This window comes from Centroberyx gerrardi, chromosome 18 (genome assembly GCF_048128805.1).
Source record: "Centroberyx gerrardi isolate f3 chromosome 18, fCenGer3.hap1.cur.20231027, whole genome shotgun sequence".
NCBI classification, from domain to species: Eukaryota; Metazoa; Chordata; class Actinopteri; order Beryciformes; family Berycidae; genus Centroberyx; species Centroberyx gerrardi.
In genome coordinates this window covers 8,775,983-8,788,721 of record NC_136014.1, presented here as the reverse complement: position 1 = coordinate 8,788,721, position 12,739 = coordinate 8,775,983, and the positions used below count along the sequence as shown (strand labels likewise).

Genomic DNA, 12,739 nt, shown 5'->3' with positions numbered 1-12,739 from the left:
GCACAGAGGTGGAAAGAGTACTGGAACATTTTACTCAAGCAGGAGCACTGGGGCTCAAGCCAGAGTAAGAGAAGCTGTCTAGAAAATTAATCAAGTAAAGGTAAGAATAGCTCACTAAAAATACCCAAGGACCAAGTAACTTTTGAGCATAAATCATAAAAAAAAAAAAAAGTTTTGTGTATGCTCTAAAATCTCTTCACCCTAAATGAACAGATTACCCATTTTGGCACTGTAAAAGTAGCAGAGAAGCTAATATGGCATCTAAAAAATACACTACTACTGTAAATAGAGCGGTTGTAATTAGTTACTTTCCACCTCTAGTGATGTGTGACATCATCTCACTGTCCTGTTGCCATGTTGTCTGTGAGTGAAAGTCACTCACAGCAGCTGCTGGGCTTGTCAGATTCAGTATTTGATTCCACTGATGCCTGAATACAAAAAAAAGGTCATTCATTGTCATCAGAGCAGTTTCCATGGCTGCATATAAAAGACAGAGTGGAGGTTGATGGGTATCTTGTTGTCAGAGGTCGTTTGACAAGCAGGATACCTGAAGGGTCACCGTCTGAGAGGGGGAAGAAGCAGCGACCTCCATCTCTGCCCGTTTCTGGGTACCACAGGTCATTGCTAAAAAAAACAACATAGAATCTGCTCTCAATGAATTAGTGTTAATGGGAATGTTCAGAGATACAGCCGATGGTTGCAGGTATCTTCTGTTAAAAAACGTCTAAGGTTTATTTGGACCAAATTACACCCAGGCCAAAAGTTCTGCTAACATCCACAGCTCAAATTGACATATTTCTGATGAGTAGTTTTCGAGAGAAGCAATTTAGTTTCTGGTCTGTTCCAGCTTGATCACTGTGGTAATGGCATTATGCGTGGCTTTGCCGTCTCTGCTTCACCAGGATCACACTTAATCCGTCATGCGTTTGTGTTGTTCTACACAGGGTTTAAAGGTTAAAGAAGAGAAGAAGAAGAAGAATTAAACTGATTAGACCTGGTTATTCATTGCAGTATCACAACGTAAGTTTTTGTTGCAACTCTGATTCACTGATGAAATGTTTTCATCATGAAAACTTCACGGGGAGCTAGAAAAAAATGGGCAAAAAAACACTGGTTTTAGTTTATGCATGCATATTCAATGCATAACTAGAGTAAATCCAATACATGCAACACCTGCATCGCATCGGATTGATGCCGAGGTGACAGATTTTTTATTAGAAAAGAATGCACTTTCAACACATTGGACCCATTAAAGAGGAACTAAACCCCAAACCCAAATCTGTGTAAACCCTGACATCTAATGGTAAAAAGCATGCTGCTGAAATTGCCACCTGCTATTGGCTGATCTTTGGTGCCAGGTGGTGACATCACCTGGCACCAAAGATCAGCCAATAGCTGATCAGTCAAAATTGCAGGAGGAGAGTGCATGCGTGAGAGGTATCGCAGACCCAAAGGTGGGCCAGCTCTTCAGTACATGAGTGATTCATCTTCCAAAACATACACAATCTGCAGCCTCCCCCCCCCCCCTCCCTCAGCAGGGTAACCGCAGTAACAGTTGTGTTCAAATTATCCTTTCGGCCCTCGCTCCCTCTCTCCCGCTAGTACCGCACGCTGACATCACTCACACCAGCGGGAGAGCGACCCGGAGAGAGCCAGTCTGCCGGTCTGCCTCCGCAAAAAGGTCACTCCTACGACGAGCCGGAGCGGTGACACTACAGTTTGGCTGGGAGCCAGGAACAGTCGGGGGGGAGGGGGAGAGGGGGGAGGAGGGGGGGGGGGGTCGAGCGGAAAACTGACAGCTAAAAACAACAAGAGACAGTCGGGAGCCCGAGGCGGCTCTGACGTCAGCCGCCCCTCGCAAAAGGCCAGGAGGAGTTGAGAGGGAGCGACAGGGAGAGGACAGGCAGCCACATCCCATAATAACCGCCTCGTCTGGGCCGCGGTGACAGCCGTCTTATGGCGTGAGGAGGAAAGAAGACTCCGGCGCACGTCACCTCTGCCTCTTCCATATCGTGTGGTTTCAGACAAAAAAAAAAAAGATGAAATACACCCAGAACTGTGACACAATTCCTTATATTCACACACACACTCACACCTTGGAGCCTCTGATATGCTTTAGATTAGAAACCCAAGTGATGAAGACGTCTGCTGTATGTCTACACTAATCTGGAGCTCCTTCAAGGACCTCCGTGGGTCCCTGCACCCCAGTTTGGGAACCACTGCTTCATACTGTTCAGCATGTACACCTGTAAAGGAACGTGGAGTGGATCGTTACAGGCTGCACCGGGCTTTACAATGCATAAACACAGCATCTTTTGACTGAAAGCTTCACTGAGCATTACCAGATGAAGAAGTGACGTGTGCGCTTTAACCTTCTGTCATGACACGGATGTGAAAATGTCATGTCATCCCTCCACTTTAAAGGAGAACACATGGTTTTTCCCCTCATGAGACCCAACCGTCGCCCTGACGTCGCTGCACAAGCGCTTGCGTATGCGTGTGAACCCAATAACACTGAGGGGGGTTCGGCCAGCAGTCAGTGTCACACACACACACACACACTCAGAGACCCAACATACTCTCTTAACAGGAGGAGGAGGGAGTGAGCCGGCCGGCAGGGGGGGGGGTAGGAGGTGGAGTGTGGTGTTGGCGATGCCTGCGGCTGCTGCAGTGACATTCATTCGCCTGGCCGCCAGCGCCGAGGCTATTTCTGTACCCTCCTCCTCCTCCCCTTCTTCCCCCTCTCTTGCAGGTCACCCCGGCCCCTTCTCTTCCCCTTCCCCTTCCTGTCCCGTCCCACAGCTGGAAGTTTTAGTGCTTGCTGACTCAAGGGGAGCCGCTGCCATCAAGGGAACGGGCATCAGAGCGTGAAAACGAGAGGAAGGAGGGGGGAAGTGGGAGGGGGGGGGGGGGGGGGGGGGGGGGGGGGGGGGGTGTTGGCCTTGGGGGAGCAGCGGCGGTGTAAAACAGTGCGATGCGTTGCAGGTGTTCTGCTGTGTGTGGCGACACCGGTGACGTCAGCTGCAGGGGGACACACACACACACACACACACACACACACACACACACACACACACACACACACAAATGACGGACCTCACTCCGGAGACTAATTCCTCTGTTTATAATATGGGTGACCTTGTCTCGCGGAAGGTGAGCGGTGTTCAGCGGTGAGGATCAGGACCGGCCCGCACGTCTTCCTCTGGACCCCCCCACCCCCACCCCTACCCCCACCCCACCCGGCTCCTGCTCAGCTGTTTTGATGCGCCGGGTGAAGCTCCGTGCATATCTAATCCCATTTTCCAGCTCGCTTCCCCGCTGCTTTTCGACCCTCGGCCTCCCATTGGCTGCCTGAAGCATGTGCCCCCCCCCACACACACACACACACCTCCCACCATCACTCCTAGTGGTTGATGACGTGCCACACTGCCCTTCGTTCCCGTTTAGACCGTAAATCCACCGTTTTTAACATATGTCTGTAAGAAGGCTTAGCGAGTCAGGAAGTGGTTGATATATGTATACAAGCGATATAGTAGTTGATAAGGTTGGATACACTGTGACTGGACCATCCCATGTACTGTAAGTCTGTGGTATTTAGACTGATAGTTAGGCAGGGGTGTAGCTGGGAATTAATTTACCACAGTATCACCTCACTTCTCTGAATGGCCCCCCTGAGAGTGCCCCCCCTCTTTTCCCAGCCTCTAGCAGCGCCCCTGTTGTTGTTAGCTATACTCCTATAAAAAGATGTTGGGTTCACTCCATATGCCTGCCTATACTCTAGACCAGTGGTCCTCAACGTGGGGTCCGGGGACCACCAGAGGGTCCTTGAGGTGGTTCCAGGGGGGCCCTAACTGTTCAACTTCACCATTATTTAGTTCACATAATTAGAGAATGTAGGAGAATGACTGTTTTGATCATAGTTTCACTGATATCTCTCTACCTATAATACAGATAGTCATGGAATTCTGGACAAAATTGTATCCAACAGTAAAAATATTCTCAGATTTGGGTTTGAGAGACAAAATCTCATCAAATGGGGGTCCGTGGCTCTAATGTGGACTAAATTAGGGGCCCTTGATATGAAAAAGGTTGAGAATCACCGCTGTAGACAGGCCAGATTGATAACTGCCGAGGTAAGGAGATCCCAGCAGTGAAGTCAGTGTTGTGCTGGCAGTTACAGTACTGCTCCCCAACAGGGAGCCGATTTCACGGCTGAAATCAGAGCTGCGTAATGTAAACCGGTGACTCTCGGCGGCCAGCGAGCGACACCATGGTTAAACAACGGCTACAGACCGGAGCAAACACGGGCTTCGGTTACCTGGAGACGGCTCTCAGCCGCTACTTGAGTCAATAGCCAATGAGGAAGTTGACATTTGCATTTACAGACAGGCAAGCAAACAAACCCCCCTAGATGAGGTTTATTGTTTTATATTCAATGGGGGCCTGGGGCTTAGAGGCTTTTCCCATGGTAATTTCACTGAGATATCAATGCCTGCAAGACCTACCTCAGTGTTCCTGATTATAAAATATAATTTATTGTCTATCTGGACTTGTTCTGTGAGGCTTTATCAGTGGATTATATGAACTTCCCTGCATACGGAATGTGAAAGAAAAGCAAAGTACGCCACTCGGATCTTTACGATGTTTTATTCCAGCACAAGTTTTTTGTGTTGTAAAATGGCTGTGTAGCTAGGAATTAAAGGAGAAGTACAAAATGGAAAAAATTACAGACAGTTCTAGTATAATTTGTTTAAATTCCTATTGTGTTTATTTCCTAAAACCACATCTAGGAAAACAATTTTTTTCCCTGCCTTCTTTGGAAAGACGGTCAAAAAAAAAAAAAGATAAATTAAATAAAAGAAAAAAAAAAAGAAAAGAAAAAAGATGAAGCTTTATTTCAAGACACTCTCACGCTGGAGGGGAATCCGACAGGGCCGCAGGATGAATCCACATGTGCAGCCTCGCTCTCACCTACCCAGTCAGGTAGCCCTTTTTTTGCATTTCACACACACAGCGGCGACACTTCCGCAGAGGGAAGGCAGTCGCCGCTAAAAATGCATCTTACGTGCATTCGTACGATTCCTAAAATTCCATATGATTTACCCCGCGACCGCGATACAGGTCCATTTGAGAGAGAAATAGCTGCGTCATCGCCGGGGGCCTCGCCAGAATTTCCCTCCAAAGTGACGAATGAATCCCTTTCCTCGCTGGCCCAGTTCTAGCTTGACCGCTTGAAAGCCGTCCACGTAGCTTTTACTGATTAACACCCCAAGTATTCAGGCCTGTATCTTTATTTGTGTTCGACCGAGACGTCAGGTCAGGCTGGACAGTCAAGGTTCTCCACAGGATCCTAAACGCCGTTCCGATTACTTAAAATCTTCATGTACTTTTTGGGGAGGCGGTGCAAGTTTTGAAGCTGGGCCCATGTGTCACTGTGCAATGGGGCGGCGTATAGGGAGAGCCGGGAGCTTGGCCCGACTCTAATGTCATGAAGCACACAACGACATCCTGGTCAGGGGGAGGAGGGGAAGGGGAGGAGGGGAAGGGGGGGGGTGTTAACATTAAAAAAAAAAAAAATTTAAAAAAGGGTACAGGGTAACACTGAGAAGTGACGGGGAAAATCCTTGCTTTCTTTTTCTTTTTAAAACATTCATGATATTTTTCCAAAAACTAAAAAATAAAAACCAAGAAATATTACGGACCGAGAGAGAGAGAGAGACAGAGAGAGAGAGAGAGAGAGAGAGAGAGAGAGAGATAATGCTGCAGTCATTCATAACAATGAAATTCTTCCTCAGCTTTGTTATGTACAAGATTAAACATACCATGACATGAGGACGACAGTTCAAGTAATTTAAAATGAAATAAAATATGACCACTAAAACGGTGAATCGCCGCCACACTCTGACGTCACAGAGCAACACGACATTAATTATATATATCAAAAAAGGGAGGGGGGGGGAGGGGGGGGGGGAAGACAACCACACACACTCACTTAGGCAGGTTATGCTGTAAATTTACAGTAATGACACCTACAGTTCTGTAAGCCAAAATCTCTATTTTAGAATGCTGAACATTAGGGTAGCTTCCTATAAAAATTCGTATTTTTTTTTTTTCCCATGTCATTTTTCCACCCAAACGACACTAAGCATTATGGCTTAAATATTTGTAAAACTATGTAGTCCGATGGGGGAAAATCAGCGTCTCTGCCTTTTTCAGTCAGGCTCGCTGAGATGATCCTCGACACAGAGGTCTACTCTGCTTTGTGTAGCTGCACATGGCTCTGTGTGTGTGTGTGTGTGTGTGCGTGCATTTGTATCAGTGTGTGTGTGCGTGGGGGACAGCAGAGGGCGGGGAGAGGGGTGTAGTGAATCCAAGTCGAGGGCAATGGGGAGTTTTTCTTTTTTCCTTTAGGTGATTGGACTTTAGTTCTGCCCTGTGTGCCATCAGTGTTCCTTCATCAGCGTTTGGGCACGTCTCCACCTCGCCTGCCTCCTCCTCCTCCCCGTCACCATCCTCACTCAAGTACCCCCCCCCCCCACCCCCACCTCCTCCCCCACAACCGCATCGTAGCCAGCATCCCTTTGGGCCGCCAGTGTAAACAAGATTTCCCCCCTTTTTTTCTCAGTGAGCTCAGAACAACAGCCTCGACAAGACGGGGCGGACACACAGGAAAACAAAAATAAACAACCAAAAAAAGTCCCGACGACGACAAAGAGGACGTCAACAACAAATACGATGGCCGTTGTCGTGGAGTTAAGAGGGTCGAGGGGGAGGAGAACATTAAAAAAAACAAACAAACAAACAGAAAATCATCCGACAGCTACCGTTCAGGAATATTTCCTGGGGCGGGGAGCAGGAAGGGCAGTATGGATTCCTTTAGTGCAATGAAGGCCAGAGGAGAGGTCGGCTGCGGAGTCTGTTAAACGTTCACGTTCCGTTACAGCCCGCTCTCTCTGGAAGGTGTGGCCGGCCGGCTCCTCAGCGGGCCGAGAGAGAGAGAGAGAGAGAGAGATAGAGAGAGAGACAAAGAGAGAGAGAGGTCCAGTGGGCATCAGCGATTCTCGCCAGGAAGAATAAGGGCAGACATTATGCTTTTTACTCACACATACATCCATCCATCCATCCATCCATCCATACACACACACACTTTACACTCTGTAAAACTACTACGGCTAAAGCCCGGGGGGGGGGGGGGGGGGGGGGGGGGGGAGAGAGAGATAGAGAGTCCGGTCCAGAACAGCTTCTGGGGGGGGGAGTCCTGAGCCTCATTCGTCATCTTCGAATAAAAAGTCATGTACGTGTGTGTGAGTGTGTCTACGTGTGTATGAGGACGTGTAAACATCGAAATGTGAGTCCGTGACGAGTGCGAGAGAATTTTTTTACGATTATTCCGCTGGGTTTGTCGGGAGCAAGTGTGTCGTCGTGTTAGGGTGTGTGTGTGTGTGTGTGTGTGTTAGTATGCGTGTGAATGGTCGGGTTCATATTGTATGGGGTGTGTTTGTAATTTGTGTGTACTTGTGTGTTGACTTTTTTTGTTTCTTTTTTCCTCTTTTAAAAGTCTCTCCGCTTTTGCAAATTGTACATTCATCCATCGTGGGGGGGAGGGGGGGCAAGTATGACGCTGGGCCACACACCAAAGAAACTGATCCTGAGGCATTTCCAATGGTCCGCTAAAGACTCTCGCCTCATCAGCGCGCTCAAAATAAACAGCAGAAGAGGTACTGGAGGACGCTGTACCACACGTAGCCGGAGGCGAAAGCGAAGAGCTGGATGATGCACAGCCACACCGGGTCGAGGGTCATCGCCCGGGAAACCGCCTCCTTCTGGCCTTTTGGCGGAGGGAAGGCTCCTGCCGAGGGAGTAGAAACCGGTCAAGCGGTGCGTACGTTTTCTTAAAAGACGCCTCAGAAAAATAGCATGATTAAACGGATGTCAGAAAAAGGGACGGACCTGTGTCGTAGAAGTGGGCCAGCAGCTCCTCTTTCTCCACAAACCTCTGGTACAGCCAGTCAGTCAGGGGCTCCGTCTCCACAGGAACCTCCTTTATGGGGTACATCCTGAAGGAGAGAGAGAGAGGGGGGGAGAGAGAGGGAGAGAAACACACAAAAAAAAAGGATTATTGAAGTCCTACTCAGCAGAAGCTGTCCGCATTGATCCGTCTTTGAAGCAGCGGTCCAAACTGAGGGTGTCAGCCTCGGTCCCAGAGCAGAGAAGTCTATCTCAAAGTAGAGTCTATTATAGCAGCCTGTGTGTGTGTGTGTGTGTGTGTGCTCTAGCCTCAGCTCTTTTAGGACTTCATTAGCTGGCAGGCTCATCAGAGTGTCACGGGGAGACAGAAGTGCTGAGGGGAGCCCAGCCTGCGAGTCGAGTCCCTTCCCCTGACTCAAAGGCCTTCCAAAGCACTTACGGCGGTTATTCATGTAATGTGGCTCTAACACACAGGCTGTTACATGTGGCTCAAGTTAGAAAAATGTTCATTTAAGTGGGTGGGGGAAATAAATGCAAATGAAATCTTATAATTCCAAGCCCATGTGAAACATTACAGCACTGTGGTCTGACAAAAGTAGCACCATAAAATGTTCAGGAGCACAAAATTGTTCGTGCTTTTAGCTTTTTGTAACCATAAACAATGTTTTTAATGGGGGGATGTTGGACAGATATTCAGGAAATATTATCCACAGCCATCTAGCTGGCTAAAACAACTAATTGGCACGACAGCAGAAGAAGAAGCACAGTTTCTGACATCAGATTGACTGACGTATTGGCTGACATTGTGAACTCAGTGGGTGGCTTGCGGGGGTCACTGCATGAGGGCGCCGCCGCAGTTCTGTTCCCGGCCAGCAGGGGTCCCCAGCAGGCTGCACTCCCACACAGCCGGCTCCCAATCACCTTCAAACAGAGGTTACAGTCTCCTCCCGAGGAAAAGCACTTCCTATACACTCACATTTGATCAACACTCCTATATAATAATGCCCACGGTAGAAGTACAACTGTGCCTGAGGGGAAAGTTCTGTAAGAGGAAGTAGCGCGCGATTAAGTATTGATTGTGAAGTTGATCAATACGCACATTCAGAAGTCATTTCCACAAATGCAACAGTTCTTCTGTCAGGAAGAAGCCAGAAGCGCTTAAGGAGCTTCCTGTGGTCAGGTACAAGCACATGATGATGACTAGTGCAGATGAACTCAGAGTCGTTACAGTAACACCTTGGTCTTTGAACTGAAGGCTTGGCTTTGCTTGTTCCTCTTCAGAGATCAGAAGGGCAGGAGCCGATGATTCACCCAGACTTCAGTTTGAGATGTGTGTTACGACTACATAGCTACGGACCCTTCTACTCGTTATCCAGCAGCATAGTGTGGGTGTTGTTCTGTGGCATGTCTGAACGCAACTCCTTCACTTCACCAGGGCTCATCAAGGTCCTGTAGAAGTTGAGCAAGTTTCTTGTCCCTAGGGCCCACGAAGCCCATGGAAAATCCAAGATATAAACACAAAAACGCATCACTATCAATCTGTAAATGGCTGTTTTTTCTAAGTTAACCTGGAAAGTTGACTTTTTGAAGATAAAAAGATTTCTGGACGATAGCAGCACTGGGCCATGTGAGTGGTTGACCTGGACAAAACTGGGGCTAAGCTGCTCTGGCTACCTGATAGGGCGATTAGAGGCCACAGCACTACACCAAGCCAAGCTTCTGCCACAGTGGCTGTGGCTATCAGATATCCTCCATGTTACTGATGTGTCACACAGCCAACCAGCCACGAGCACCGACACATTCTCCAACTGGATTACAAGGGGAAAAGGAGTTTTGAAACACAGAGGACGAGAAAGAAGACCCATTAGCACCCTCTAAAAAGCCAGAAGAGACTCATTAATATGTGGACGACAAGTGACAACTGAAGCAGTTGGAAGAGGCAAGCAAGACCCAGTCACTGCCTGAGCAGTAAAAGCAGTGTTTTTACTGTTTCCCCTGTAACTGCTTTGTAGCTGTGGTGGTAGGTGGTCATTTTTGGTTTTGGCTCCACACCTGTCCCTCATTCAGGACCCAGTTTTGGTTCTAGTGCAGACTGTAGCACTAAAACTATTCTTATTTACATATGCTATTATGATCATTATTTCTCTGTACTGACTCTCCAACTGTTTATGCTTTGAGGGGAATTAAGGTGAATTACATCCAGTTAATGCCACATTTTCTCTAGAATTGGTGTTTGTGTTATTGCTGTGGTGGCATATCACTGAATGAATGAATGAATGAATGAATGAATGTAGAGGAAACAGAGGAAAGTGAGTGAGCCCAGACAAGGCCTTACACCTGCTCCAGTGTAGCATGCCTACCAAAGGCCCTCTCGACTCTGTAATGAAAACCGATAGCTGTGTAATCCTAGCGGGGGAAAATGGAAGCTGGCCCCGGCCACTTTCTTACGGAGAGGTTTGAGCATTTAGGCCTCGGGTAGCAGGTGGCTGCCACGGCGCTTTCCTCCAGCTGAAATATTCATGCAGGAATCAGGGTATTGGTGTGTCCGGAGCAGCTGCAGCGTGGCCTGAGGGTGCTGAGGTTGGAGGAGGCGCTGCTGATTCTGGTCCAGAGGAAATCAACGACCGAGCTGCAGCAACAATGCCCAATACTACCTTCCCCCTATCAGCCACTTTCACTGTTAGCAGCCAAGTTGATTTAGAGAAGAACCCCCCAAGTGATGGTTGGACATCTGAAAAAAATGGCTGCAAACTTAGCAGGCACAGCCAAAAATAAACAGCATTTGGCTGCTGGCTGGTGTTAATTTCCCGTCCTGAAAATATAAAATACCTTGGTCTGCATTTAGGCTGCTAGTAATCACACTGGCATGCTCCTGTCCTGCGGCTGAGTTGAGCTGCCTGATTGCTAACTGTAGTGCCAAGGCAGTGATAAGTGCAGGTGCAGATGTAGCTGTGATAGCAGGGTATCTGCAGGTTTTGAAAAAGCCATTTTTATTTTTTGCAACCTGGAAGTCAATTTAAGACCATTTTAACAACCAGAATTAAGAAAAAAAGCTGGCCATTTCCAACTGAACATAGCTAATACATTTCCTAAATTATAATTGATTTTTAACAAAAAAGGACACTAGGAAATTAAATGTTTAGGGACATGATGTCTTGTCATTTCATTTGCCTTACTTTCCAACACTGCCTTGACTAAATATAATTTTATAGTTGCATCAAAATGAAACCTGCGGAACAAAAATTAAGCATTACTGTATTTAAGACTTTTTAAGGACCTGCAGATACCCTGGATAGGTGGTACAGATGCTGGAGCTTGTGATTGGCGGCCGACAGGTAATGTTGACCAATGCTGGTCATGGTCAACAATAGCAGTCTTGGTTTGGATCACAGAATGGACAATAGACTCCCGGTGACCGGTTACAATAAACGGCAACTACGATGACGCGCCAAGCAGTCGCGAGTAACATGGTTCTGCCGCGCTCCTGTTTGCAGTGCTGAGAGATGGAAACATTGCACTACGGTGTCAATATTGTGCTGAGTGAAAGAAACGGAGTATGACGGGGGTTTTATTTGTTGTGCTGAGCGGTGCAGTGGTGTGTAACAGTGTACTGTAGTGGTAGTGAGGAAGCGGTGGTGATGTGCTGGCGCCGGGCCACGGCAGTGTGCTCATTTCCACCCTAACCCACTTGGCACCGGCCCGCCTGTTAACCTGACACCCTGCCGTATAGACGGACAGCTGAGGACGGCTGCAGTTTCTCCTGTCAATAACCTTCAACGTCAGCTTTTCGCCGGGTATTGACCTGCGGGGACACGGCACACGATGACATAAACAGAACTCTAACAGAGCAGAAGTCAAATCTAGTTATCAGACTTTAAATCACAGCAGTTATTTGCCCAAACCGGGTAGGTGTTTATTCATGAATAGAAAGACAAATTTGGGTTCAAAACGGGGCAAAACCAGCAGCAGTAGCTCCAAATTGATCCTCCACATTATTAGTACTGGCCTGTTTCAGCCGTTTTGCCTCTGTATAGCTCTCTCGTACTCTAAAGACTTCATTTCCACTCCCCGCCGGAGTGGTGGAAGTGAACAATTAAATTTTGACTGTGGCTGGAAAGTTTGTCTACTCGACAAGCGTCTTTGGCAGGTAACCAGCCATTGTTTGGGGGCCCGATTCGGCTCTAAATATCTCTCTGGTTGTACAATCGTGTGACAAAGTGCTGCGCTGGGAGGCCTGCGCTCGGGCACGACGCTGCATTAGGTGAATATTGAGATTAACGGCCGCTGTGGCCGGGAGAGGAAAGAGTTTGTCTGCCGTCCTGCTCCCCGCCTCTCCCTAGGAAAGGGTCCTCATCTGTGTGCGATGACGCTCCACATCCCTCAACTACTGACTCCATCATGGCAACATCTCTCTCTCTTTCTCTCACACACCTCTACCTCCTGTGGGGCGGTGGTCAGCTGTACCAACAAAAGCACAATAAAAAGGCCTAAAGGTCGTCATTCATCTTATTAAAAATGTGTAACAGCATACACACCCCTTGTTTTAATTGGGCCAAATTGCATCATTGGTGAAAGTGCACTTGCAGTGGAGTATTCCTTGTGTAATTTTACTATTGAGGTCAATGGGGATCCCTAAGTGAACCGCACAGTCCACATGGTGCTTATGCTTTAAGGGCTCTTGCTTGCAGAATGCCAAGAAGCCCTTATCTGCAATCAGAGAGAAGTTGAGGGACGGTAGGAGTCGGCTCGTTAATTGCTCCATTTAGTCTTT

General features: G+C 47.9%; 1 protein-coding gene across 1 annotated transcript in view; it reads right to left on the bottom strand.

Annotated features, from left to right (window-relative positions):
- Nucleotides 1-7,697: 7,697 nt before the first annotated feature.
- Nucleotides 7,698-12,739, bottom strand: part of lpgat1 (lysophosphatidylglycerol acyltransferase 1) — a 35,085-nt gene continuing 30,043 nt past the window's right edge. Inside the window, exons 7-8 of the mRNA XM_071919121.2 lie at nt 7,951-8,057; nt 7,698-7,849 (exon numbers count right to left, since the gene is read on the bottom strand). Coding sequence (XP_071775222.1) covers nt 7,698-7,849; nt 7,951-8,057 — 259 coding nt within the window. The remainder of the gene's footprint in view (nt 7,850-7,950; nt 8,058-12,739) is intronic.